General features: G+C 39.9%; 4 protein-coding genes and 1 long non-coding RNA gene across 8 annotated transcripts in view; 1 reads left to right on the forward strand and 4 right to left on the reverse strand.

The window, feature by feature from the left end:
- Positions 1 to 4,605, reverse strand: part of LOC116332018 (cAMP-specific 3',5'-cyclic phosphodiesterase 4B-like) — a 46,238-nt gene extending 41,633 nt beyond the window's left edge. For 2 of the 4 annotated variants that reach the window (XM_031754859.2, XM_039602512.1), the window contains exons 1-2: positions 4,452 to 4,605; positions 2,304 to 2,372 (exon numbers count right to left, since the gene is read on the reverse strand). The gene's annotated coding sequence lies outside the window, so the exon portion shown is untranslated. The remainder of the gene's footprint in view (positions 1 to 2,303; positions 2,373 to 4,451) is intronic. The other 2 variants (XM_031754860.2, XM_039602513.1) reach the window with 1 other exon arrangement.
- A 3,764-nt stretch (positions 4,606 to 8,369) lies between these two features.
- On the reverse strand, positions 8,370 to 11,495 carry LOC116331993 (leptin receptor gene-related protein). The gene is made up of 4 exons (XM_031754832.2): positions 11,248 to 11,495; positions 10,831 to 10,906; positions 10,060 to 10,243; positions 8,370 to 9,902 (listed from the first exon to the last, which is right to left on the reverse strand). Exons 1-4 carry the CDS (start codon positions 11,261 to 11,263, stop codon positions 9,786 to 9,788), a joined length of 393 nt encoding a protein of 130 aa, XP_031610692.1. The 5' UTR covers positions 11,264 to 11,495; the 3' UTR covers positions 8,370 to 9,785.
- A 2,903-nt stretch (positions 11,496 to 14,398) lies between these two features.
- LOC116331998 (phosphoglucomutase-1-like) lies at positions 14,399 to 19,655 on the reverse strand. The gene is made up of 11 exons (XM_031754837.2): positions 19,357 to 19,655; positions 17,941 to 18,103; positions 17,510 to 17,656; positions 17,145 to 17,270; positions 16,500 to 16,690; positions 16,187 to 16,341; positions 15,992 to 16,107; positions 15,755 to 15,890; positions 15,134 to 15,317; positions 14,846 to 14,974; positions 14,399 to 14,630 (listed from the first exon to the last, which is right to left on the reverse strand). The coding sequence occupies exons 1-11, from the start codon at positions 19,612 to 19,614 to the stop codon at positions 14,541 to 14,543; spliced, it is 1,695 nt and encodes a 564-aa protein (XP_031610697.1). The 5' UTR covers positions 19,615 to 19,655; the 3' UTR covers positions 14,399 to 14,540.
- Positions 19,656 to 22,260: 2,605 nt separating this feature from the next.
- LOC120434431 lies at positions 22,261 to 23,665 on the forward strand. The gene is made up of 2 exons (XR_005609086.1): positions 22,261 to 22,927; positions 23,253 to 23,665. It is a non-coding gene; the product is annotated as an uncharacterized LOC120434431 (long non-coding RNA).
- Positions 23,666 to 24,958: 1,293 nt separating this feature from the next.
- Positions 24,959 to 26,943, reverse strand: LOC116332001 (angiopoietin-related protein 3-like). The gene is made up of 3 exons (XM_031754841.2): positions 26,349 to 26,943; positions 25,980 to 26,090; positions 24,959 to 25,173 (listed from the first exon to the last, which is right to left on the reverse strand). Exons 1-3 carry the CDS (start codon positions 26,853 to 26,855, stop codon positions 25,135 to 25,137), a joined length of 657 nt encoding a protein of 218 aa, XP_031610701.1. The 5' UTR covers positions 26,856 to 26,943; the 3' UTR covers positions 24,959 to 25,134.
- Positions 26,944 to 27,614: the final 671 nt, after the last annotated feature.

Genomic DNA, 27,614 nt, shown 5'->3' on the forward strand with positions numbered 1-27,614 from the left:
GTTGAAACATTAACTCATTATCTATTCCTGCTTAAAACAGATTATTATAGATTTCAAAATCTTATTTGGTTTTCATATGCTCCTATTTTCAATGGCAACTTAACATTAAAAGCAGAAAATTAACTAGGCATAACACTCTTTTCTCTTTCTTTTTTGCTGTATTTTTCAACTAACCTATATTTGGCAACAGCATAATAAAATTTGAAATCTGTTTTGGTGTGCCTTCAATAAACAATTGATTAAGAATGAAACACAACTGAATGAACACAACTACAAGTGTTATAAATATTTATCAAATACGTTATGAAGGAAGAAACCTTTCAAAGATTAATTAATAGTTTTACACTGTTTTTAAGCTTCAATCAACAACTGAATTTCCTAATGTTAATGAGCATTTCTCATTTTAGACTGCTTGCAGTTGAGAGCTCTAAACTAAGTCACATTTGCATTCAGCGCAAAAGCAGATTCAAGCAGAAATGAGCTTTTCAGACGAGCGAAGACTGAGAGGAGTTTGTTGAGGAGGGAGAGAAACAACACACCAATTTGTGGCAGCTGAAATATGACGTCACTGTGGAGGCCACAGGGAACCCACTGCCCTACTGTACAGACACAGAAAGCCAGAGACACACAGAGAGAGAGAGAGAGAGAATGGGTAGGCCAGACTCTCTGAGCCTGTTGGTACTTGTAGATTGTTCTTCTCTCACGGCATGTGCTTGTTATATTGGCACTGTGAATAACAGTAATGGGGGAGGCAGACCGATTTCCAGCTTTGTTGTCTTACAGACTGACTTGATTGGTTTAAAAACACAAATACAAATAAATAAATATTTCATGCAAAAATACCTACCTTAAAGAAGATACCTACAATCACCCTCGTGTACTTATCATGTGTAACTAGCAGACTAGCACAAATGACTCATTTATTCATATTCAGCATTCATTAAAAATACTTTTTTTAATATTTGGATGAAAGAAATGACAAAAAATGTTTAGTTCATCATGAGCCTTAGATGTTGTGGATTCAGACAAAAAGAACAAAATTACACATAATTGATGGGGATTGGACACTGGACACATGGCAGCAGTGACTCTGGATGAGTCACTGCTAAGAGTTTCTGACAAAACCAGCAATAATTACGAGAGAGTGCCAGCTTTGAAAAAACACTCACACGCTGATTACCCCATCATACTCAAGTCGCTTTAATAACATGCACTCAGGTATTGTGATTGAAGTACTGTCGGTGTCAGCTCTTCGTCAAGTATCCATTTACAAGAGGAAACTTGGTGTACCAACTACACAGGCTAAAGCTTTTAGAGTGAAAAATAACAGCTGACTTGGGGAGTAAGGCGGTAACAGAAGGCTTGGCATGGTGTGCAGGATTCGGAGGTGGGGGTGGGGATGGTTCACTGATAGGGCCTTTGGTGAGCATCATCACTGGCAACATCCATGTAAACATAACCGCAAATCCAGAAATGAATCATTGTGAAGCTTTGATCTGTCCTATTGGGACATACTCCTTGAGTTGAAGTGAACAAATTCTTTACACAAAGTTTCGCAACGCTATCTTGGGGAACCATTTTCTCTTTCCCACCACCACCTATACCAATGTCTGTTCTGCAACAAGAACTAACTGAATAAGAACTAGCCAATATTTCCTTCATTTGTTGCTGTTAGTATATTCAGGTTTCTTGCTTCAGATCTGGCCTTTAACAGGAATCTATACACAACTATGTCCATGTACTTTAAATTCACTGAGCCTGTGTTACCTTACGTGACAGATGTCTAATTTTTCTTTTATATATTTTGGACAATTTCATAAACAAAATATATATATGTTATTTGAGTAAACAAAAACAAAATTGATTAAAAAATAATTGAAAATATTGATTTTAAAACCTTATGCTGATAAGCAGATGCCTTCAAATTGCTCAATTTGTCTGGCCAACATTTTAAAACCACAATTTAAGGCACTTTAAGAAATCATTTAAGGAAAGTGGGAAATCTGAGGGGAGGATTAGTTATGTATTTTTTCTTGAAAAACAATTTCACATATCATATTAATACCTACCGCATATGCATTCTGAAAATGTCACGTAGTACAAATGCCCATAATCCCAGTGCACTGAATTATGAACTTGATATAAAATTGTACCGAGCAATTTCAACAAGCAGCTCTGCAATATACTGCAAGCAGAATTCCTCTGCATGGAAACTAATAGAAAAATATATAATACTCTATAATACCTATAAAGTGGATTCTGGCCACAATATTTCCTTTGAGTGACTGAAAAGGTGTACTTACAGAAGGAGCTGTTCTCCTTGAGACAGTGGTGAACGGGCGAGCAGGAATTCACATCAGCAAATTTTCGACCTGAAGGAGAAACAATGTATGGATTATATCTGGACTGATCACATTTCACAGTGAAATCTTTGAGAAGGAAAAAATGCTGACTGATCACAGTATTTTGGTCAGTTGAAACTACACGATTGATTGTAGACCAGCACCAATGGTCCATGATATATCTCTTAGGGGAACTATATACCATATTCTGTGCTTGTGCATTCAATCATACATGTAGTGATTTCTATATTTCCAGTCAGCTGGAGTTTCCACCCAAACATGACAAAAACCGGCTGGAAGCCAAACATCACAGTTCAGTGACAAGAAAGGCAGGACAGTAACAACATCATCATTAGTACCACCAACCGAGCAACCACTAAGTGAGTCATCTGTCTGACAGCCCGCCCAACAAAAAGCTGTATGTATGTGCCCTCTTTGTCAGCCCTGTCTGAGAATAAAATCACAAAGAGGCCAGCTGAATTCATACCCCACAACCCAACGGACATCATAAATGCTTTGAGCTGGGCTTAAAGGGAAATGCAGCTAAATTTCAGAAATGTAACATGCGTCAATATGTGACATTCCAGCAAAATGTCACAACTATAGGGTGTGGGGTGGGAGCTCGTGTCGGATGCAGAACCAACGCAAAGCTCAGAAAAGTGATTATTAAGAAGAGGAAAAAATGAAACCTATGGTGTTTTTTAATGTTCAAACTTTGGAATAAAAAAAGGCATACATTCAAAAATATGCTGTTACAAATCCACAAAGCCAAGTATCTAGACTCACTCCTGCACAAAACAAAAGGCTCCCACAAAAAAGAAACAGAAACTCTCAAAAGTCGGTCTCAATGTTAACAATTGTGAAATTAATAAAATGGTGCAAATGACTTATATTCTCCACGCTACTAACAGTAGCATTCACAGCAAACAGTGCATTTGGAAAGAACTGATGACATCACCAGTCTGCTGACATTTTAGTATCTATGTGTTGCGCTTTAGTTTTACGGGTGGATATTCATGTACCAATCAATGGCTACTGTTGTGCCCCACTTAGTGCTGTGAAAGATGGTAAAAGACCTTTTATAAGATGACAAAAAGTGATGGCTTTATTAATTAAAGTTCACAAAGTTCAGCACCAACAAAAACTCAAAGGGAGATAATGAACTTGAAAGTGTTGGAGCCATTCCCAGTAAATATGTCACTACTGTGTACCTATATTCATTAAAGCTAGACACATCAATCTACTAGAATATTATCATGATTTTTCGAGCAAGTTAAAATAATGAGCCTAACTAGTGCTATCCATCTTTGACTGACCTCATCCTACCCTGACTTCACTGCTAAATGGGTTGACAGGTTGTGTTAATGTGGGTCTATCCAAGCTTTCCATCACATCATCTACAGTACACAAATACTCCCTTTCTCGCCACCCACACAATTGTCCCAAACTCAGACATAAATCAAACTCGCTTGTGTAGGAGAGAAATCACTAACTTTGATTGCGTTTGCCTTGTTTAACCTCATCGTCACACTCCAAGAGAAACATCTGTGCAGATTCTTAGGTTAGACTCAGTAAAGTGCGTCTAACCTGAGAATCTAAGAATGTTTTTAGTGTAACACACACTAAAAAAATTGAACAAGTCGACTGTCAACAGGAAGGGAGATGCCCACAAAGAAAAGTCACCAGAGAGATAAGGACCACAGCCTGCACAGAGACACGAAAACTGCGTGATATGACTAAATCAAAAGACCTTTCAGTGCAACTCAAGACATCCGAGTGCCGATCGTGTTCCACCCAGAATAGCCACGGTACAGCTCAAATTACGGAAACCTGTCACCTGAACGTCCTAAAACACAATTTTTCGCAAATATCTGAAATAATTTATTCCATTATCTTTTCCTGTACATATTTTAAAGGGATGCTGCACACATTTATCAAAACTTCAAAAATGTCGCGTGGGCTATTGTTGTGTGCTAGAGAGGAAAAACAACATAAAGCTCTGAGTGTACAAATGATAAGCTCGGTAAGTTTTTTTCTTTATTTATTTTCCTGGAAGCTAAAGAAAACGACAGTTTGTCTATAAGAAAACGGTTAAACGTGGTCTCTTACCAGTGATAGGCTTTATCCGTTTTCCGACACGCTCGTGTCTACTGCAACAAACTGTACGCACTGTTCCTGTGCTGCGCTCCGAGCACGCGCCCCCTTTTATTAGGTTCCATTTGTGCCATTCGCGCTCGATCCCTTTCACGACCTCGCGAGCGCATCGATTGGCTTTAACATCCACGACGCAAATCCTTCCCCTTACCAATGGCTTTACAACGGTCACGCCCTCTGTGCCTCCTCACTACTGTTGCCTGTTCGGCATCATCCATTTGATTTCCTGCCAGCGCAAGATATGGATTACTGTTTAATGGCTCTACAAGTCCCCCTGGCCCTCTGGCTTTCATTAACTTCCTCATATGCGGATCGTTTCTGTTAAATAGCAGTCAGGGATACTGAGCTAAACTGAAAGTTATCCACACTATTTTTATTTATTTTATTTTAATCAAAGATGTTATTTCTATGTTTCACATACAAAATAATTATCTACATGCAGTGATGTGATGGACCTGTCTATGATGTATTACTTTTACCCATGCCAGCTGGAACTGACTCAAGTTGCAAAGCTGCAACCTACCCAGATAACAGATAAAACGAAGCCAGTGCAGAAGAGCAAAGAACTGAAAGTTCACCAATTCACTCTTGAGACTTGCTCTGAAAGTGAATCAGTCCTCGTAGATTCCGAGGTTAAAATGCCCAACTTCAGCATCAGAAATGATGGAAGTTTCCATTCTAATTTTATTTTTATAGCACCAAATCACAACAACAATGGCCTCAAGGCGCTAACAATCAGACTATGAGCAAGCACTTGGGACAATGGAAAGGAAAAACTCCCTTTTAGCAGGAAGAAACCAGGCTAAGAGAGGGACAGCTATCTGCTGGGACCAGTGTTGCCAACTCCTCAGTAAGGAAAATCGCTATTGGCTGTCCTAAAAGTCGCTAGAAGTCGCTAAATGACGTCATCACCTAATTTGCATAATTGGTCACGCTAATATAATTATAACCTATGTTGTTGGAGAGAGAAATAACATCGTGGAAGAGACATAAAGTGAGTAAAAAACGTCCTAAATGCATTTAGAGTTTATTTAGAACTACAAATTAAATTTCTTTTAGCAATTATTGTTTTTTTAATGTCACAATTCCAACCCTGCTCCTTTACCCGGGCTTGGACCGGCAAAAGTGACCCGAAATAGGCACTCTGGTGGAGTTACTTTGTGTTTGTGTGTTTATAAGTAGTTTTAAACCTTGTGATCCACAAAACAGCATAAGAGTAAAAGATTAAAAGAAGAACTGACTGCGTTACAGCACCCGCTGCTTGTTGAGAGTAAAAGCGATACGCGCTTTCACGTCTTTTTTTAGCGACTTTTTATAGAAAAAAAGTCGCTAGGGGGTCTGAAAACTCGCTAAATATAGCGACAAAGTCGCTAAGTTGGCAACACTGGCTGGGACTGGTTTGGGGTGAAAGGGAGGGAGACAGTTTTGGGGGTTTTTTACAACTCATTTGTTTGGAGGTTGGCTTAAAGTTAAGGGTGTGAACATTTTGACTGTGTTCACACAGACCGTGCTAGCCAGCAACTGTCTGCTAGACCTCGCTTTGCTATTTTGAGTCACTGAGCTAGATCTCTTCACTGTGTTTGTGCTGTTGCTCACATTTAAAGCATTTTCAGTGGATTCATCTGTTTGTGCTCCAGTTTTTTGTGAATGAAAATCTCATACAGTTTATGAATGCTAACCAAGACTGCTAGATAGCTGATCATTTAGCACTACATTTCTCGTGACAACATAAAATAAACAACATAAAATAAATACGGAGGTGGCCAAAATGCTAACTAAATAACATGCTAATGCTAATGTGCATCTTTTATATTCAGCCTACAGATGGGTTACAGACCTGTGAAAAGGAACAAAGGTTTCCAAGGGCAACCTCATAATTGTAAACTGATTAAGATCTTACCAACAATTCCAGTATTGGGTGCCATTTGGGGCAATTCTTATCCTAAAACTATTATATAAATACAGTCTCATCAGTTTCATTGGCCCATAGACCATATGGAGGACGGTAATGAAAAAAATATCCCTGTTTTGTGGGAATCTTTTCTTTATTTTGGCAACCACTATTCTACAGGAAAAAGTAGGTATTTAAATATATATCTGCCTGTTCTAGTTAGAATTACCTTCAGTAGTGTTACTGCACTGTTATTAGCATTGTGTTACCTCTTGCTGCAGTGCATTATGCTTTACTCATTTCTTTTTGGTCTTGCATCGTTTAACTGGGTTCTGTTGAGCTGTGTATCTGCACTGAGCTGTACAGTGTGTTGCCTTTGACACTGCCACCCACCACAGCGGCAGTGTCATGTAGTGTTTATTGCAGCATCACACATTAACAAACACTGTATGCGTGTTGCACAGTGTGTTGCGCTGTTACATTGCTCAAAACTCTGTTGCATTGTGTTGTGTTCAAGGGCATTCTCGGGAGTGTTTTAGAATGATTGTGATGCCTTGGTTGTTGCCAGGCAACAGCTGTCCTGAAAGAGAAATGAATGGGTGTCCCTGGGCATCTTTTTCATCTTCAGCTTTCCTTTCATCTTTCTTTTCTTCTCAATGCCTCACTTTCAGAGAGATTATAGATGTAGTCTGACTTCAGCACTTACTCTCTCTCCCTCGGCAGACACTTGCATCACATTAAGGTGCCAGCTTTTTAGTCGGAAGACACGATTCACATGGTATTAATCCCACTGATGTAATCGAAGGAGCATTTGGCTCTTTTTTCTAACAAATTGTATCAAAATGTAACAGTTAGTTCTCTCCAATCAATCCCCAACTTTTCTTCATAAAATATTGCATTAACAAAAGGATTTTTTTGATCTACAGCCATGTTAAGGCCTCTGCTTCATTCCTGAGACTAGTCCACTAGCGTAAATTGGCTCTAAAAATTCTTTGCAGGGTGCATCAGTAGTGCAACTTGCTGGCATTGTTTCACACAGGTGGCTGAATTCATCATTTTAATGCCTTCCAAAACCGGGTTTACATTTACTATAATCAGTATCTAGTGTTCAAGTTCTTAAAGTTTGCATAAACATGCAGTGAAGACATTATACATTGCACATACACAACTTTGCTATTGCGTTTCAGAAGAGACTTTTACGCAGCAGCAATGATACAGCTGCTAAACCTGTTTGTAGAGATGTTAGACCATAAACTATACATGTTGTGCCCACTCTCATATAAAAGGCAATTAGTGGAGGCAGGCAGCATGTTTTACATATAAATAATAATAATTCATATGCAGAGTGCGGGTTCTTTTGTTTTGTGGAGGAAATGCACTCATTTCAGAGTGGTGAGGCGGCTTCGGCGCATCCTGACACACATGAACAGAGAATGAAATTAAACCACTCAGGTGGTGTGCAGCTGCGTGGTGGATTTCTGTCACATGCAATTTAACCCTGAATAGGTAATGTTGGGTTTTATCACTCCTTTGTTATGCGGTTTGTTCACAACTGGCATTGTTGCCAGTCTGCATTCATTACTAATGCGTGTGTTTGGAAATGGCGGAAAGGGAAAGCAGAAATAGGTTTTTCAGTGAGGATTATAAGCTTGTACACAAAATATGAAGTAACAAACATAAAAAAAATAAACAGATAATTAAAAATTTAGCAGCTGTTCACACCTGTGTTTCTGTCAAAATCCAACCAGAAGGAAATAATTCCAAAACACTCACCCACACAGCTTCTTTTCCACTTTTTGTCTCATGAGAGGCCCTTTCTGGGGTTTGCTACAACCGCTACTGCTGCTCTGCTGTATAAACAGCGCACAGGTGTCTGATTGGATGCATCAGCCATCAGGAGCGACAAAGAGGTGAGATGTGCAGAAGTCAAATCAAGTTCTCATCAAATCATGATCAGTGAACAGAAAGACAGAGCCCGTGCATTTGCTTCACTACACAGAGAGTTTTAATCAGTGTTAGAAAAGTGCAATCAGGAGCTTATAAAAAAACTTACAGAACTCTTAGGCACTCCTTAGTGTCTTTAAAGTGTGAATATAGCAGTCACAACAGAGAACGTACACTTTCTTCCTGTTGATGGACTTGAACATGTCAGTTACATACAAACAATACAACATTTCCCCCCGAAAAGCAACTGTGTAGCAGATGTTTAGAAAATCAGGAATTTTCTGAGAACATTTCTTTCTGTGACAGTTTTCGTTACACATGCTGATCAAACAAAGCTCATCATTAGTTTGACTGACTATGGAAACAATACATGCAAGGATGCAAATGTTAAATTACAGTTAAAGATTTCACCGGGCCCTGATGGTGAAAAACAAATCACAACCAGACCCTTTGAAAGGTACATTGTCTAAGGCAGGTGTGTGTGAAGAAGTATGCGAGAGAAGGCATCTACTAGGACAAAAATAGCAAACATGTACAGTATTTACCATTCAACAAGTAAAAAAAACAAAAAAAAACTGAATTCATTATGCCATAACATTTTGTCAGGATTATGGATTGCTTTGTAATGTACAGAAGTATAAAGTTTAATGGCTACTTTTTCTGGACTGATCGTACAAAGAGCTCTTTTTCAGATGCCTCGCGTGGCTTTTGAGGATCGTGTTACTGTGTAGCGGACATTTATTTATTTTTTTAAAATATAGTTTAGTGGTGAATATGCTCCAGTAGAATTGCAGTCTAGAAACTATCTTTGGTGAAAATGTAAACAATTGCACCAGAACAAAAAAAATAAAATGCTTGAGGAAAAATGAAACAAACAAAAACAAAAGCAAAACAACATACTTAACACAAATATATCTTCACCTGATTAGGAGTCCTATAACTTGCTCTGTACTAGCAAAGAGTGCTGATAATAATAAGCAAGCTATAACTCCTCCCTTAAACATTGAGGACAGAAAATGCAGTACAAGCTTTGCAGTATACATTACAATAGTTACTCTTTAGGATCCCTTTAGGATATTGATTAACTGAGGCATAATAGCTGCAGTGAGCAGGGTGATTCAGCGACTAAAACAAAGGCAAGACGAAAAAAAAATCATATATGTATTAATGTGGATATTGATGGCACATAAGAGGGGTACAGACATTCGTTTCTCCCTGGTCCCAGATGTAAGGCACATTACAGGGCACACAGTTATCTCCAAACCTAATCCCCACCCCAGTATAAAAATCAGCATGACAACACGCTGGTTTCATTTGACATTTTGCTGCCTACACTAGAGCTTCATCCCCCATTGAGTGCAGGACACATGTGCCTCTCAGTCTGCAGTCTGTTCGTTCAACTATCCACCTACCCACCCACCCACCCATCTGTCTGTCCACTTTCCAACGGCACTTTACCACTGCTCCCAGCTCCAGTCATCCCCGCCTCCAAACACGATAAAAAAGCCTAAGATGGTGAGAAAGATGACGGCATTTCCGGTCATCACCAATCCACAGGCGCCCCACTTGATCTGCATGACAGAAATGGCCCATTAGATTTCCACAGTAATTTTGTTTTCACTGCACATGCACTACTTGTACGCACAGATGAATTTACGCTCATTTAGTAGGATCCGAAAGGTTTTTTGCTGTGTATTCAAATAAAGTAAATAAGTAAAGAGAACTCACGGTGTTGGTACGGGCCAAAACAATGGGTAGTCCAAACGATGAGACCACAATGCCAGTTGTTAAGAAATAGGCCAGCTCTCTGCAGGCATTGCTGGATTCAGAGTCGTCACTGAGGCGTCTGGATATGAAGGTCGGGATGGGACTTAATACGTAGAAAATCAGGACAAACATCGGCCAGTAGACCCTGCAAAAACAGATGAAATTGTCAAAAATATTTACAAAGGACATGAAACACTCGTCTTCAAAAGAATGAAACATCTTAGCACACCTGAAGCTCAGTTTACTCGTCATTAGGAGTTCTAAAACTGTGAAACCAGTTACAGAAAAATGTTCTGGGGCTCTTAGGGTGATTTCCAGTTTTGAAGTAGTAACTTCAGTCACATCAGTTGTCTCAACATGGGCTTGATTTTTTTTTTTTTTCTTAATGAAAGAGAAAAGCTGCATTAGAAACTGAGGTTTGAGAGATGTTGACATGTAAGGGCGGCAGGCTATTAATGAAAGGCACCGATGAGCTGCATTACAGAAACTGGCATTCCTGGAGTGTGACCAACAAGAGACTATAAGAGCTATAAATACAGGCCTTGACTGCATTGATCTAGCCCTTTTTTTTTCTCTCCAATCAAAAGTCACACAATGTAACTGCAGAGTGAATGATGTTGTTCAGAGCTCTTTGATAAACTACAACCAAAACTCAGTTATTTCTGTAATAACGTAAGTCAGTGTCATAAAGTAGCACGTATAGCTGTTGATACGTTTACAAGGAGAACTTACCCGTAGGTTTCTAATGCACAGCCCAGCAGAAGAAATGTCAGTCCAATAGCACCACTAAAGGACAAACCAACCAGTGCTAAAAGGAGACACCAATAACTCTACATTAATCACAGAGCTGTTTTTGGCCAAAATACAAAACAAATACACGGTAGGCGTGGAGCACTCGTGGCAGAGCAGTCGGTAAACTAAGAGTTAGGATACACTGGATAATAGCAACAACTCTAATGCATAAATCAACAGGTTAATAACTTATCTGGCAACAGATCTTAATGATCTGCGACAGAGACGCGAGTTTCGAGATGATACAGCAAACGTTTTGAGCAGTGTGGAAAACTCAGCTTACAAACTTTTAACTTCAAAAACTTTAACACTCAACTTTCGGTTGACCCAGCAGAGCCAAAATTAATAAAAAAATACCTTTAATGCCTGCCATTGCGGTCAACGTCTGAAACCCCCTCTTTGTGTTTATTTCTGCTCTTTGTGCAGTGTTTACGTGCTCGGGCTCGATGTCGTCGTACAGGAACTTCCTGCTTCCTCGGTCGGGTTTTCCTTTCTCTGCATCAGGTGACCTCCTTAAAGCTACAGTAGCTCTGCGGCTAGCTGGGCTTGACCTTCTTTACCGATTTATTGTAATCTTGACGGGCAAAAAGTTTCACCTCACACCATTCACCAACGTTGACCCAAACAGTCCTAGCTGGTGACGTAGTCTTTCGATGACGAGCACGAGAGGATTTAGCGCGTGCCTCCAGCGGGCTTTACACGTCTGCGTGTTGTGTTACAATATAACCTGCTGCAGTAATACAGACTACATTACTTATTCGTTACTTGAGTATTTTAATTGTTTGTTACCTTAAACTTACTCTTCCCTACATTTGAAATGGATATCAAGTCAATTATTATTATTATTATTATTGTTATATTTATTTATGACTATTTATCTTACCCAAGAGATACTTTCTTGTCGTTTTTCCTTATTGAATAACAACTACTATTACTTGAGTAAAATTCATGACCCTACTTAAGGGAAACTTTAGTTCTATGACCCTACTTAAGTAATAGAACTAAAGTTTCAGTATTATAATGTAGTTAAACATTATTCAGAATTATATAAAATATACTGCTGGATCCTAATGACTGATTTATTATGGCATATATCACTATAATCTTACAGCTGGGGAGTTTTATCCACAATAATATAGTATAATACACTGCTTGAAAAAAAATAAATAAGGGAACATGTGATCATCACAGTACAAGAAAAAAAAAAGCTAAAAACGTTATAAAGCACTGAGTCCATTCCCCCTTTGTTTGTGCAGGTACACTAGTGAGGCAATAAGAAAGCAATCCCAGCAAAAAGGGACTGGTTTTGCAGGTAGTGGCCAAAGACCGCAGCCCTGCCCTCTTCCCTTCTGACTGATTTTTCTGTAGTTTTGCTTTTTAATCTGTGTTCTTGTCACTGTTACCTTGACCTTGACCTGTCTGTAGGTGCTTTTGCAAGTCGGTTTGCTATGTCTCCCAACAGAGTGTGTGGATAAGATACCATGCTGTGACACAAGGAGACTTGGATAGGCCCGTATAATGGCATAAACCCATCAGCAGGACTGGTTTCTGCTCCTTTGCGTGAGGAAAAACAGGAGGAGCACTGCCAGAGCCTTATAAAATGACCTGCAGCGGGCTACTCATGTGCATGTTTCTGACCAAACTGTCAAAAACAGACTCCATGAGCACGGTATGAGGCCCCAGCATCCTTTAGTGGGACCTGTGTTCACAGCTCAGCACCATGCAGCCGGTCTTTGCCTGAGAACAACAGATCTGCCAGGTCCATCATTGTCACCCAAATGAGAGCAGGTTCATGCTGAGCACATGTGACAGGTGTGAAAGAGTCTGGAGATGGCAGGACAAACCTCACAATGCTTGTAACATCATCTGTGAAGCGAACAGGGAGCCAGTGGCAGACCAGTCAGTTCTGGTGTTCTCTGGGGGCATGCCAATCAAGCTGCCCAGTGCTGTTACCCCAATGGAGTCCAGTTCAGCATATATTAGATTCATACTTTAAAATATGCAAGAACAATATGAAACTATGAAGGCACTATATTTACAAATAATATATCTGGGTACAGGTTCTGTACTCTGGCCCTATACATGCTCACATCCAATGATGTTGGGCATTACTAGATTTACAGATTACAGTAGTGTTGGTGTGGAGACACCAGAGGAGCCAATATATTTAGACCCCCAGACACACCCTTGAATATAATACCATGTTATGGATTTACTTACCTAGAAAAGGCATGAATATACTTCTTAGTGCTTCTTAGGCATCTTTATACTATGCATGTATAGGTTTTGATTTTGTTTACTGACATTAGGTTTATCATTCATAAATACCTGACTTTTATGTCCTCCTTAGTTAACTTCCTCCTCTATTTGCAGTCTGTAATATAATATCGTGTTACTGACGGACAGATCCTGATGACTGAGTAACTATGCATGTAAACTTGTGCAATCTTGGGCTGAAATTTTTAGTGGAACCAAAACTCACACCACGGCGGGCCTGAGATGAACCACAGCTGGCCTTCCCCTTGCTGTGTTGTTGTTCCCCTTCAGGTTCAGTGCATTATGGAGATGAAACCAGAAGAAAGGGACAGTACTTCAAAGGGCATGAGTGATCACAGAGCTGGGGCAGATGTTTGTGGACTCGTGCTGTTGCCGTCCAGATGGAAATTATGTGGTGCACTCACCTGATATGGATAAGCTATTTAAAAAAATATTTTCTTGCAGTTTAAAAGTTTCCCTTGTTCTTGTTGCTTTGTTGGTGTACTAAAAAGGTAGCAGCATAAGTTGTACTTACAGATAGTGAAGTAAAAGAAGAAAAAAAGAAAAGAAAAAAAGGACCCTTGTCACAGTGAAACTAAAAGATCTTTAAAAGATGTTTTCTAGGGAGCAATCTTTAAATGCTGACTTGTTGCTTTTTGAGCTGGAAAGCCGTCACTCACTCTCAAGCACCCACCCATGCACTCAACTTCAATTTCAGGTTATTATTCGCTGATGAGATTTCATTTTCCCTAAATTAAGGGGTACGCATGATACAAATGATGGTTTTAGAGGATTAACGACAGGAAACAGCCCGTTCCTTCTTTTTAAACTGAGCACCTGCTGCACAAGAAGTTATTTCACTCACAAAACTGTCATGTTTTAATTTTCTCAACTTCACATGTCAAGTAGTCTTCAGTAGTAACTGGTACAAAAAGAAAAAGATTTTTAAAAAGAGACAGCGCTGATGCTGTTTTTCAAAGAGTTTCACTGAGGAAGTGAAAGTGCTGCTTTCAAGTCGCTTTATGAAAACATTATGCTCAAATAGGTTCAGTTTTTTTCGCTAAAAACGCTGACCTTCCTGTAATCTTACAGATTTTAGCCAGGGCCTCACTGGTGAGAATGAAAATGACAGTTAACAAAAGCAAAATTGAAACAAACTAAAGTAGATGTAATATCATCTGCCATAAAAAAGCACCAAAGCATGCCACAACCGAACCAAAAACAAAAAAGCCGTTTAATGTATTACATTTAATTTCATTCAAGTGCACACTTTTGCATCATGTGTAGCTACAACTGGATTTGAGACTTCCTTTATAAAAAACAAAAACAAACACACAAAAAAAACAGGATGGAAAAACTTAAAAAAGAGCGTTATTTTGTCAATTGATAAGGAATCATATAATGACAGACGGACCAGTTCGACCTGTCCTGTGATGAAGCTGAGAAATCTTTAGAGCGATAGTGGCAAGGGGTGCCAGCATCACCTGTCCAAAACAAGGATGGCACAATTAGAGACTCATGCACCTTGCTGCCATATGTAAAATCATCCAAACAAGTACAGAGCAGTCATACTGTTCCTCTCCACCACACAGCGCTACATTTCATTTAAAAGAGTTCTGAGTTTCTGCTTATTGAGTCAAAGGTTTGTCTTTTTTGCCTGTTCTGGTCAAAATGCAGTTTTCACTTTTAGATACTCCACCTGTGCATCCCCAAAAACGTGTTCTTTCTCGTAGCTGTCGAGATAGATTTGAACTGTTGCCCCATCAAAACTGGTCCCACTGAGTCTGTAGATGATTCGAGAACCATCAGAGAAGATTATCCGCAGCCCCTGCAGTGAAAACAGCCCAGCGCAGACTGAGAGGATTTTTTTTAGGGTTTGCAAACACAGCTGAGAGGCTCTGATGCTGACAGATCGCATACATTATGCATCTGTGTATACCGCAAGATTATCATTACAGAAAAATGCACCACAGTGTGTTTCGTGTACCTGATTCCTGGAAATGGTGCCGTCTACCGGGTCTGCATACTCAAAGCTGTCTGCTTTCTCCACCTGGTAGATTTTGTCTTCCACAGCAAATCTTTGCCTCACAAAGGTCTTGTCGGTGATCGTGATCTCCAAATCCTCCATCATTTCACATGCTGCGTCTATGTCTACATTCTCGTAGTCATACCTGGGCAAAATGTAAAGAGTAGAAACAAAAATCAAATGAGAAAAAACAGCTAAATAAATAAACTAACAGGTACTTGTTATTGATTATTGATGCCTTATTTTACATATGTGTTGTAATGTGGCTTAATTTGTGTTGATAATGAATATTTTGTAATCAAAAGTGAGTCAGTACAGAAAATACTAACACTACTAATAATACTCTCATGTTAAATGTTCTTTCATACAGTGCAATACCACATATGTTCCACTAGGTGTCAGTAATGTTCCACATGTGTCTTCACATGTCTCATCAACCCACCTGTTACAGCTTCATCTGTATCAGTGACACAATTTCTGCTTAACTATAATTCAGCCACTTAGAACAAACAAATAAAAAAAAAACTTTATCACATAACCTCAGTAATAACACTGTGTTTTTTTAGTGTGTCCACATTTCACCTGGTGAAGTAGTTTCTTCCATATTTTAGCCAGTGGTCCTTAACTAAATCTTCCACACTCTTCTTTCTGGTGGCCAGGATAGACAGCCATGCCAGCACAGCCCAAAGCCCATCCTTCTCACGAATATGGTCTCCTCCTGAAGCGTGAAGTGGAATTTGGTTGACAGTGCGTTGAGAAAACATAAAACAAAAACCCAGAATCAGAATCCTCGTCTTCTTCGATTTAGTTACTTGGTACCTGTACCAAAGCTTTCCTCTCCACACAAAGACAGCATGCCTGCATCCATTAGGTTCCCAAAGAACTTCCAGGCAGTGGGAGTTTCATACAGCTCGATTTTCGTTGCCTTGGCTACTCTGAAGGAAATACAATGAAAGAGTATTCTAAGGCAGTTTGTTTTGATGGTGATATTTGAAAAGCAGACCACACGTTTACCTGTCTAATGCCGCACTTGTGGGCATAGTACGAGCAAAACCTCTCACCCCTGCATGCTGAAAGTACGGGATGCAAAAAATGTTGTCAGCAATCACAGCCACGGAGTCAGATGGGGTGACGAAGAAGCCATGTTTACCAAGGATCATGTTCTGGTCCTAGAAAGCAGAAAGAGGTTCGAGATTAGAAATCAAAGCCTGTGATTCAGGCCCAAGGAAATGTCTTTTGAAGCTGCATTTTTATATTACATATACTGTAATGTTTGAAAAACCAAACAAACAAATAAAAAGCAGAAATAATAACTCGGTAAGCCCACCCCATCGGCATCAAATGCTGCACCAAAATCATACTGTCCGTCTCGCATGCTGTCAACCAGATCTGTAGCGTATATGGGGTTAGGATCTGGGTGTTGACCCCCAAAATCCTCCTTAGGGACACAGTTAATGGCAGAACTGGCAGGACAACCCAACTCATCACACAGTATTCTCCTCACGTAGGGTCCTACCGCTGGAGAGCGGACAGGTGAGAGAGACAGGAGTGAGAGAGGACAAAGATGAACTAGGCAGATCTGGTGCTGCACAAAGTATGTTAAAACAACAACAAGGAGAAAACTCAGGCTCACGGTGCTCCAGCCCTGACTTTTTGTTTCAGTGTTTGGGGACGCTCAAAATAGATTTAGTAATCTAATGAGAGTAAAGTCACAGATCTGACAACCCAATGTTACCTCTCCCAGAATAGAACAGAGCCTCGAACATTTATCTCATTATTATCTCCATGTTGTTGTAATATTGGTAAGCTTCTCTTTTACATTGCTGACATGAATGTGAGAAATATGGAAATCATATAGATTTGAATAGTATCATGCTTCATAGGCAAATGAGTTAAAGAACTTGCTGGAGTTGCGTGCAAATATAACTATGACATTATTCAATAAATGAGTTATGAGAGCATTTTCTCTGACCTCCGTGCAAGGCATCCAGTCTTATCTTGAAGTGGTTCTTGCCAGACAGAAGCTGCTTCAGAGCAGCAAAGTCAAAGATGTTCCTCAGCATGTTAGCGTAGGACTCCACAGAGTCTACGATTTCCACTGCGCACCGCCACAAATCAGAAACAAAACTCTATCCATCATCAGGGAAAGAGAATGTTGACTAAATACATAAATACACTTACAATACGCATTTGACAAAGAGTAAAGACAATATGCGTTATTGTACCTGCAAAGAATATATCTGGTCAGTCATATAACTAGCCTCATATCCCTTTTTCCCCCACATGCTCATTAATTTCGATGACGAATGAGAGACTAACATTAATGCTCTAGTTCACCTGTGAATGGCTTGAACTTGTTCTCCAGGTCAAAGGTCTGTTTTCCCATGGTTGTCAGATCCACTTGTAGTCCAGGGCAGATGGCAAACTCCTCAATGGTCCTGCTGATCTGAAAGATCTTGTTTGTGACTGCTTCGTTGGCTGGGCCTGAATGAGGCAGAAAAAGCCTGGTTTTATGATGACAGTGTAAAATTGCAGTATTGTAATAGTAGAAAAATCTTCTGTTGACAGGAATAGTGATACTGACTATTGTGTGTTGTTTTGATGTTTTTGAACTTTGTCCCAGATTTGTGTCAATACAAGCATCACATTTTCTCTGTGTCCGAGCCACATATCCCAATGAGGCCTTATTAAATGCCTGTCTTCTCCTGTAACACTATTTTGTACTTGGCCAATGCATCTGCATGCTTTCTTTTCTCAAGTTACCATACCTCCATTTGCAGTATTAAACTTAATGCCAAAGTCTCCATCAGGTCCACCGGGATTGGGGCTGGCAGTGAGAATGATGCCTCCGATGGCTTTGCATTTCCTGATCATACAGGAGACGGCTGGCGTGGACATTATCCCGTGGTGTCCAATGATCAGACGGCCCACCTGGGGAAAAGTCACATAGGCGTGTTTTTACTTGGTTGAGAAAAATATGTATCTTGATATATCAGCGTGAGGCAGGGGTGGGAATAGCAGTAAATATCAGGTTTGTCACAGTTCTTGTCAGAAGTAAATAGGATATTTTATTTCACAAACGGCACTTGCGGCACACCAAGAGCAAGTTCTATCATGTGTAAGTGTATTTTAAATCCCTCTAAGTATATCATTTACCCGGCCCAATTAACAGACACATTTGGATCTAATCTGGAACACTTGTGTAGGCCATATGTGTTCCAAACACCTGACGTGTGCTGCGTTTAAAGTGTCAGGTGTTTATGTCGGCAGAGAAAATAAAAAGCAACTGGTTAGGTTAAGTGGCTAAATTTTAAATGCTGTTCATGACAGGTAGAGAGTGTCATATAGGAGGGTTTAGGGCCTCTTATATGGCTCCATAATTTGATGTGGCACCAATTGGTATCATATATATACATATATATATATATATATATAGTATTTTATGCAAACCAGTGCAAATATGGTATAAAATAAACATCAGGTGACCTGTTAGCCCACAAATTAAAATGCAAGTTATTTGCTTTGAAAGATCAGTAAATGGTGACTGAATATAACGGTGGTGGATGTTTCTCTGCCAAGAACACTTAAGCCTTGCTTTCACTAATCTCCCAGGAAAATGAAGGATCAGTTATGCAACTAAAACAAGGGGATACCCCCTACCCCCCCCTCCCCTACCCCAGGTAGCTCAGATTATGTTTGCGGAAAGGGTCCTATTATTAGAGGAGGCAAAAAAAAAGTCATAGAGGGAGTGATGGAGAGCATTCCCTCGACATGGAGAACTCTGGGACTTGGAGGTGTTTCAAAGTGACATTTCCAATAATTATTATTAGATCGGATATTAGATACTGAACAGAGATTAGTCTAATATCTAGTCAGTATCTTATATCCATATGCAATTTATAATTTCATTTAAAAGTTATAATTATTTTTTAAAAATAGAATTACATCAAAAATTACGTGGTTTTTTTTCTACCTTTTGATTATAGTTTGGACAGTAAAAGCAAAAGTCACAGGCTGCAGTTGACATGAAGCAGCTACAATCGCTGACAAAGAGATAATAAGTTACTGGGGCAGGTGACACTGACACACATGCAGTTATCTGCAAATTTGCTCATGTGCACACCCGCCTGCCAACATGCACACACAAACAACGGAAGCGGGCCCTTACACATGGTGACACTGACCCCATTGGCAGCTGCCATCTGCACAATGACCTGAGTAGCAGTTCGATTGAAGAAGCGTCCGTCTCCCCCCACCACCATGGTTGAACCCTGGCGATCGCGCAGGTCAATGGAAGAGAAGATACTCTGGATGAAGTTGTGCAGGTAGTTCCTCCTGGACTGGAACACATAGACCTTTTTCCTCAGGCCGTTGGTGCAGGGTCGCTGGTCTGGGTAGGGGGCTGTAGGGACAGTCAAAACCTGCAGAGGGCTGTTGTCCATTGTTTCAAAATAAAGGTCTAACTTAATGCTGCAGCACAGACAGCAAAGGGGAACTTGTTATTTAGAGGGAAATCCCCTGTCAGCTGACATGAGGAATGGTACGGAGGAGCAGAATGGAAAGGCAAGAGATTGACTCCTCCTATTATTTCACTGGAAGCAGAGGGTGCTTGTGCAGCCCAAAATAACCTTTCAAACTAATGTGTGTGCAGAGGCAGGCAGAGTAACTGAAGACGCTGCTTCACACATGTGCAGGGAGATCACTGTCAAGTCTGCATGGCAAAACACAAAGAAGTGTGTGTGTGTGTGTGTGTGTGTGTGTGTGTGTGTGTGTGTGTGTGTGTGTGTGTGTGTGTGTGTGTGTGTGTGTGTGTGTGTGTGTGTGTGTGTGTGTGTGTGTGTGTGTGTGTGTGTTTAGGTGTGGCTGTCGTGTGAACAGTTTGTCTATCTGTAAAGTCCTGCAGCTGTGCTTAGACTAATTATGCATAAAAGAACTATGACGTCATCAAAGTCATATCTCACACTATCTCAGGAGAGGATATTTCTCGTTTTTAATGCTGTTTGTGGAAGCAGACAGTGGGACAAGCAGTCAGAGTGTAATTGGGAACACACATGTGAGGTTTTAAGGAAGTATCAGTTTTCACATCAGACATACTTCATGGTGCAATCAAATCTCAGTGAAGTCATCTGCACGCAATGGAACAACACTGCCCTCTGGAGTTTACTGAGCCGTACTAATCAATCAGTAGAAAAAAAGTTCAGCCTAAGAGGAAATTCAGAAATATTTGTTCAAAAGCCAGCCTGCCATGTAAAATAAATAAATAAATAAACATTTATTTGTTTTGTTTTGTCTGCGGAGCCCCGCAGGGGACATTTTTTTTCTCCCATGTCCCCTGCGGGGCTCCGTAGTCTGGATAAATTTGGGTGCTGTTTTATTTTTTTGTTACTGAAACAATGTGAAAATATAACTAAAATGTATTTATTTTGAAGTTATTTAAAATGTACTTAATTAAAATAATGCAAAAAATACATTAAATATTAAAACCACTACAGCATGGATTTAATTTATTTATTTATTTAATCTGAGACATAAAAATTTCACCTTACTTTTTGGGAGCTTGAAGTCTTTGTTGATATATCAAACAAATTTGCCCCCCGCCCCCACCACCACCCCTTACCGGAAATTTTGGTAATTTTGGTAATTTTGGTAATTTTGGTAAATTGCAAGTTTGTTGCCTCAGGGTAACAGTGTGCTATAAAGGTACCAAAATGTTACCGTTTTCTCAGACTCATGCAACAAAATTAGGTAATCGTATGGTTAAGAGTTTCAGTGTGCCTGACACTGAAGGTTCTGTATGAGAAGTTTATGAAACAGAGGTGGATATGATATTTATATTATTTGACTTTTAGGGTACCATTGCATCCTGGTACCTCACATCTCACTGCATAACGTCCTCTCCAAGCACCTGAACACACTTCATTTACTACACACGCACATTATATATGTATGACCCTTAGCTGACCTCGGATCTTCTCATTTGTCCTCAGACCTGATTCCAGGATACTCTTACTCATGCTCACTCTCATCCAGTTCATTGTTCTCACTGTAATGTGTCACATGTAAACACATTCTTTCCTTCCATAAAAGGTTGTTTTACCCATTTCCTGTAAGTTGATACAAATTCATGTTAGTGTTTGGTTTGCCTGTTTATATTTATTATCCCACCAGTCAAAATGTCAGAACAACTTTTCTTCCATAAAATGATGCCTGTTGTTAAATTATATGGAGTTCCTCCAACAATTGCACTTCATATGTAACGACTCTTATATATAAAACAAAATTAAGCTCTCAATTTTTCTCCAACACAGTTTTAATCCATTACAATTCTGACAACAGTAGTGACAAAAATGTATGCTTTTAGCATTTCAGAAGTGAATCAATTGCTGTTTTTAAAGTCTTCTATAACAGTTATTTGATTTTTGTGATAATAACAAATATATCAAACAATGAACCCATTAATCATGACAAAAGCTGACACTTTTAGATGCTGTTCTTGTTACATAAAAAAGGACAGTATGAAAAACATATAGAAACAATTCGAGAAGAGATTGTGGAGCCTCATATATGCATCCAACCTTTTCCTTTCTATGTCATGGTCCATTCAAGGGATCCTTCCCAAATTGTCAGGGGTCAATGAGTAAATGTGACCCAATATAAAAACTGTTCATATGTGACTGTTTCTTCTCTATAATCTTTGACCGGTAACATATAAATAAAAACAGAATGTAATTATTTCCAAATCTCTTAAACTCCATTTTATTCACAAATAAAATCATATCAAGTATGCATATAGAGTAAATGTATAATTTTAAGTAATACATTAGCTCATTTTGAATTTAATGGAAGCAACATTTCTGAAAAAGTTGGGACCGGGGCAGGAAAAGGCTGTAAGCATAAGTGCTACCAGAAAGAAACAGCTGGAGGAACAATTTGCAACTAATTAAGTTAATTAGTGACAGGTCAGTAACACACTGGGTAAAACTCAGTGAACAAATTGTGGAAGTATTTCAGAATAGTGTTTGTTAATGTAAAACGGTGAAGACTCTCACCATCTGCAGTAAATGATAAAATCAAGAGATTTGGGGAAACCTGGAGAAACAGCTTCTGACAAGGACAAAAATCAGTATTGGATGCTGTGATTGTCAGCACCTCAGATGGCACTGATTTAGGAACAGACATGACCCTGCTATAGAAATCACTGCATGGGCTCAGAAACACTTCCAGAAATCACTGTCTGTGAACACAGCTCACTGTTCTATGATGGTTAAAGATTCTTCTTCTTCCTAAAATGTTGACTTTACTCAGCTGATGTTCTATTGTGATTATAATCTGTGTTTATGTGATCTCTAAATCTATGCATTCTGTTGTTATTTATGTTTTACACAGTGTTCCACGTTTTTCAAAACTGGGGTTGTGCAATGAATCTGATACTTGGCAGGAAACATCTTCCTCCCTTCCTATGCTTTCTGGAGCCATGGTTGCTAAAATTTAAGCTTTGCCAAGACTTTCCTCATGAGCCCACAGTTTAAAGCTGTTTTTACTGGGATTTTGTTCAGAGAATGCTGATGCTGGATCACAGAAAGACGTCTGATTCAGGGGAAGTAGATTTTTGGGAGGTGCCACTGGTGGAAGCCACATGATAGATGGAGATCTGGGTAAACTTGAAAGAAGACGCCTTTTACCTGACATCCACTGGATCCCTCTCCTACATTCAGACCACTCCTTTAGTTTCATGTGAAGATATCTCACATTCAGGTTAGTGTCTCCACAGGTGCTGAACCACCATCCACTTAGAAAATGATAGAAATCGCATACTGTGAAGACAATAGTGTCGTGGCCTGGGCAGGTCTGAGTACTTTTCCACTGCATCGGCTCCCCTCCTCTGGGTGGAGTCCTTGTTGTTCCTCACCTGATGGCAATCGCACCGGCAGTATTTAAGACCAGCGCACACAACTAGTCCTCGCCAGATTATCTGCTAACCTTAGTCAGTTTTCGGCCTCACGGCCTTTCTTGGTGTATCATAGTGTGTGTGTGTGTGTGTGTGTGTGTGTGTTGCTTACGCCATTCCTCTGTCTTCTAGTTGGCATCTGGAATCCACCTACCAAGCCTCACCAGCCTAACCTCTCCTGGATTCTGGTTCGAACCTGCGGGTAACTTCCCTTCCAAACTGCCAGTGTCTCCTGCCTGCCTCCCTGTATTGCACTCAGTACTCACCTGGACCCCTGTCTCACGCCATCCCCCCTCCAAGCAAACTCCACCTGCAAAGATGTAAGGCAGCTCAATGAAATTACTCTTGGATTAACTAACAACTCTCTTTTGGATAGCTTCCCCTGCCCAGTCTCTGCACCCAGTCGTCACAGTGATTTTGTCTTACTTTAGTTAAAGTTATAGTCTCCTCTACCTCAGACGTCTAGTTTATGTTTCTTCTGAATAATAGTCTGAGTTTTCCGTTGCTAACAAGCGTTGTGAATAAAGTTCTTTTGTTGCACCGCCCTTCAAGCCTCCGGTTTTGCATCCGCACTAGAGTCCATTCCATTCCCACGGGCCACTGTGCCGTGACAAATAGTAGACAACAAGCATTCATTATTCCTATTATCTGATTCAGTTTATTCCCATGGGATGCAAATCCCATGGGAATAAAACATGGGTATTACATGTGCATCTGCTGTAACCAACTGGTTTTCTGGTGGGCACAGCTGGGGTCCCGATGGTTGTTATGGCTCCTATACTTTGTGGAAAACATCATGCCTGTGAAGTTGTTCATTGGTTGGGCAGATTTCCAGACACGTGCGTGAGCTGAATGGTGTAGTTGCTCGCTGGCCCATCAAGGTAAAAATCTGTATTCGATGAAGCATCTGTTCTGTCTCCGGTCCTCCAGATCTACGTGAAGGACAGAGATGCCTGAAGAGGACAGAGACTGAATCCTCCTGAGACAAAGCCAGAACTCCTCTGTGTGCACGAGAGAGAGAGATTTGGGGGCTCAGAGCCAACATGGTTTAACAAGTAAATATGAAAAGTGATGCAGACAAAGATGCTTACAGGGGTGCAGGCACACTGTGTTAGTCACAGAGATGATAAAATTACAATAATGATAGTAATGATGATAAGAATCAAATGTGGAATTTGAGAATGTATTTTCTCTGTAAAATCTCACCTCCATAATCTCTAAAACCATTTTCATACTTTTCCCACGTCTGATCAAAATTTACTGAACCATTCTTTCTCTTACTCCATGGTCTAAGCTGAAAACATAGAGAAGAGGGGATTTAAATTTATAGCTTTTATATTTACACGGTTTTTAAAACCTTTTTTGGCTGGCCACCACTCGTTAATAAATGAGTAATGATACTTCGGTAATGACGGAGCGCTATTTTGTTTTTCTCAAGTAGAGCTCCCCTGATTCATCGAGTACTTCATCAAACAATAATTAGTTTGCACTACTTAATGCCTCACACCTCCCAGACAGGATTTTTGGCTTTTCTTTGCCTTGTATACAGTACTACACAAATTTGGGAAATACAAATCAAACAATGTGGTGATATTGTGACTGGTGACAATTTCATACTGTATGTGTGAGATTAACCAATAACCCGTTACTGATAAATAACTATCTTTGGAGGTCTTATTCTTTTTTGTAATTGTTAGTAGCAGAGTCTATATTTATCCATCGCATTCATTTAGCCCTTGTTTGCACAGTTCTCTCTCATGAAACTGTATTAATGACATGCTGAAAACCACAGGAAATATCCTGGACGCGCTTGTAAATGATGAGCATTCGAGGTCTGATTGAATATTTCAGGTTTTTAATAACACATTACAGATATCAAACCAATAAGTCACTTACAACATCACTTTATGTTTCATTATCCATATTATTGATTGTTTTGGTGCTGCTGGTAGAACCTGAGGTCAGGTAAGAGGTGAGTGTTGGAGCCTCAGCGCTGAAGGTTTCTGGCATCCTCTCAATGGTCTCCTGGGCTAGCTAACATGTTGGCTGTCAGCTGTGGAAAATTGTTAGAAAAATCTTTGGCTTGCAGAAAAAAATACTCTCATTGACTCTATGTAGAAATCTTCAAAAGCTTTTTCAGTGAAATGTATACAGCACTACAGCACTGGCTAAGATGATTAGCATCTCAATAAGATTTAGATTTGGAGATTGGAGGGTGCACATGCTTGTATGTGCACACATATCACAGTATAATTGATGGACATGGTCAGAAACAATACTTAGGTAGGCTGTGACAGTCAAACAATGCTCAGTCAGTACAAAACACCCCAAGTGTGCCAAGAAAACTTCCCCCACATCATTACACCACCACCAGATCTAACCATTAACACAAGGCAGGATGGATCCATGCTCTCATGAGCTTCACGCCAAATTCAGACCCTACCAGCTGCTTTCAGCAGCTGAAATCAAGACTCATCAGAACTGGCAACCTTTTTCTGATCTTCTATTGTCCAATTTTGGTGAGTTTGTTGAATTGTAGACTCAGTTTCCTGTTCTTAGCTAACAGGGTAGACCCCCCAGTGTGATTTTCTGCTGCTTTAGAGATGCCCTTGCCAGGTACTTGGAGCTGATTACAACTTCTTATTATCTGAAAGCAGTCAGAATGTGTACTAAAGTTGCATTTGAGTGGAACTTATTCACTCTGACTGAGGTGACGACAGGGGGTGAATCATGTATTTTATTTTCTCAGTTAGCTAAACCCTTCCCAGCGTTATGCACATTTGTTATGGATGATGATTCACCACCAAACAAAACAATCATAAGATGCCAATCATTTTTACTGAGGTCTCTATTATTTACCTTTTCCTCTAGAATATTGATCTTTGTCCTCTGGTGGATGAGCTGGTCACTTAGTTCCCTCACGGCCTTCAGCAGCTGTGTAATGCTTTGCTCCTGGCTCTGGATCACCTCCTGATCAGGGAAGAATGTTGAAAACAAAGAATGATTGTTAATAATAATATAGTATTGTGAGCTTGTATAACAGCATTCAAACACTGAGAGAATAGATGGAAAACAAAGATTATTGTAATAGCCAAAAAGCATAAAGGTTGTCTGATTTATTTTAGAATTTATTGTTGCACAATACTGTTGCAGTGATCTTTTTTTTTTACCTCAGCAAAGTACAGAAACATAAAGTGCAGGTTTTCTTTCTAACAACAGGTTACTCACCCTAAGGCTATTGATCTCTGCTGCTCGTTCACTCGGCACAAGGCCAAGCGACAGACTGCTCAGTTTCTCCTCGAGGCCCTCCAATTTATTCTGCAGTTGACTTTTCTCTTGCAGGATGCTGTTCATCTTGGAGCTGATCTCTTCAGACAAGCCCCTGATGTCTTCATTGTTGGCCATTAACACAGTAGCGGTACTCTTCAGTTCTTCTTCTGTCCCCTTGATTTCGCTGGCCAGCACTGACAGCTGGCCGAAAGAGCGATTGAAGATGTTGAGTTTTTGGAAGATATCATTTATCTGTCCCTTTGTTTTCTGCACAAATTGCCGCAGGCTCTGACCCATTCGGAGGAGGCTATTTGCCAGGAGATACACATCATCCAAAGCAGCAAAGCGGGACTGACTTTCAGCAGGAGCCTCGAGGTGGAGGACCGGAGGTTCCTCTTTGCCACAGAGGGCAGGAATACAAGCAGCAGCGAGGGCAAACACGAAAACAATTTGTGTTATTCTCATACCTCGCTCTGTGACGGGATGAAGAGTTCCTGAGTGAAGATCCAGAGCTTTATACTCTGTCTGATATCAGATTAATGATTACCACGTTAGCTGAATCAATATCTTTCTACAGAATGTAGTTTTCTCCTTCTCAGAGGACTATTAAAGTCTGCTTGGAACTTAAGCTTTATTCAAATTTTAAAGATTAGCATGTAAGTTTTATCGTCACTCGGGATGATACAACAGCATTCATTCACAGAATAACACAAAAATCATAACTGTTGCTAAAATATATAATACATCTATAAACTATATAGATGTGATGTTTGAAGCTAGCGTACAGGACTGTGAAAACCTGTGCAAACAGGAAAATACAGAGATTTTACAATTCTAACAAAGTTGAACGAATGATCGCCTTTATTCTTCAGCACAGACTGAAATCCCCAAATACAGCTTTCTTATCAATTCTTTAAGTAGTCTTCAGCAATAGTTCTCCAGGCTTCTTGAAGGACATTCAAAGATCTTCTGTGGATTTGTTTGTTTCTTTGTCGAGATGATCTCACAGTGTTTCAATAATGTTGAGGTCTGGGCACCAATCCTCGACTGATACCGTTCTATTATGTGTTTTTCTATCCAGGTATGTTTTTAAGCTTCTTCACAGATACCCTTTCACTGAGACCATTTCTGAGGCTTCAGTGAACAGTAAATAGATCATCTGAAAGGCCAGATCCATCTGTCAGATCCTGTGTCAGGTCTTTGATGGATTTTTTCCTATTTCTT

This window comes from Oreochromis aureus, linkage group 18 (assembly GCF_013358895.1).
Source record: "Oreochromis aureus strain Israel breed Guangdong linkage group 18, ZZ_aureus, whole genome shotgun sequence".
NCBI classification, from domain to species: Eukaryota; Metazoa; Chordata; class Actinopteri; order Cichliformes; family Cichlidae; genus Oreochromis; species Oreochromis aureus.

Excerpts from the sequence above, each read along its gene's own strand:
- LOC116331993 (XM_031754832.2), bottom strand. Across the intron at positions 10,244-10,830 it reads TGTGCATTAGAAACCTACGG|GGTCTACTGGCCGATGTTTG; the intron begins GTAAGTTCTCCT and ends CTGTTTTTGCAG. Across the intron at positions 9,903-10,059 it reads TTTTGGCCCGTACCAACACC|ATCAAGTGGGGCGCCTGTGG; the intron begins GTGAGTTCTCTT and ends TCTGTCATGCAG.
- LOC116331998 (XM_031754837.2), bottom strand. The coding sequence starts at position 19,614 with ATGGACAACAGCCCTCTGCAGGTTTTGACTGTCCCTACAGCCCCCTAC. Across the intron at positions 16,691-17,144 it reads ACTGGATGCCTTGCACGGAG|CGGTAGGACCCTACGTGAGG; the intron begins GTCAGAGAAAAT and ends TCCGCTCTCCAG. Across the intron at positions 14,631-14,845 it reads ACGTTTTTGGGGATGCACAG|GTGATGCTGGCACCCCTTGC; the intron begins GTGGAGTATCTA and ends TGTTTTGGACAG.
- LOC116332001 (XM_031754841.2), bottom strand. The coding sequence starts at position 26,855 with ATGAGAATAACACAAATTGTTTTCGTGTTTGCCCTCGCTGCTGCTTGT. Across the intron at positions 26,091-26,348 it reads CAGAGATCAATAGCCTTAGG|GAGGTGATCCAGAGCCAGGA; the intron begins GTGAGTAACCTG and ends TTCCCTGATCAG. Across the intron at positions 25,174-25,979 it reads TCAATATTCTAGAGGAAAAG|CTGACAGCCAACATGTTAGC; the intron begins GTAAATAATAGA and ends AATTTTCCACAG.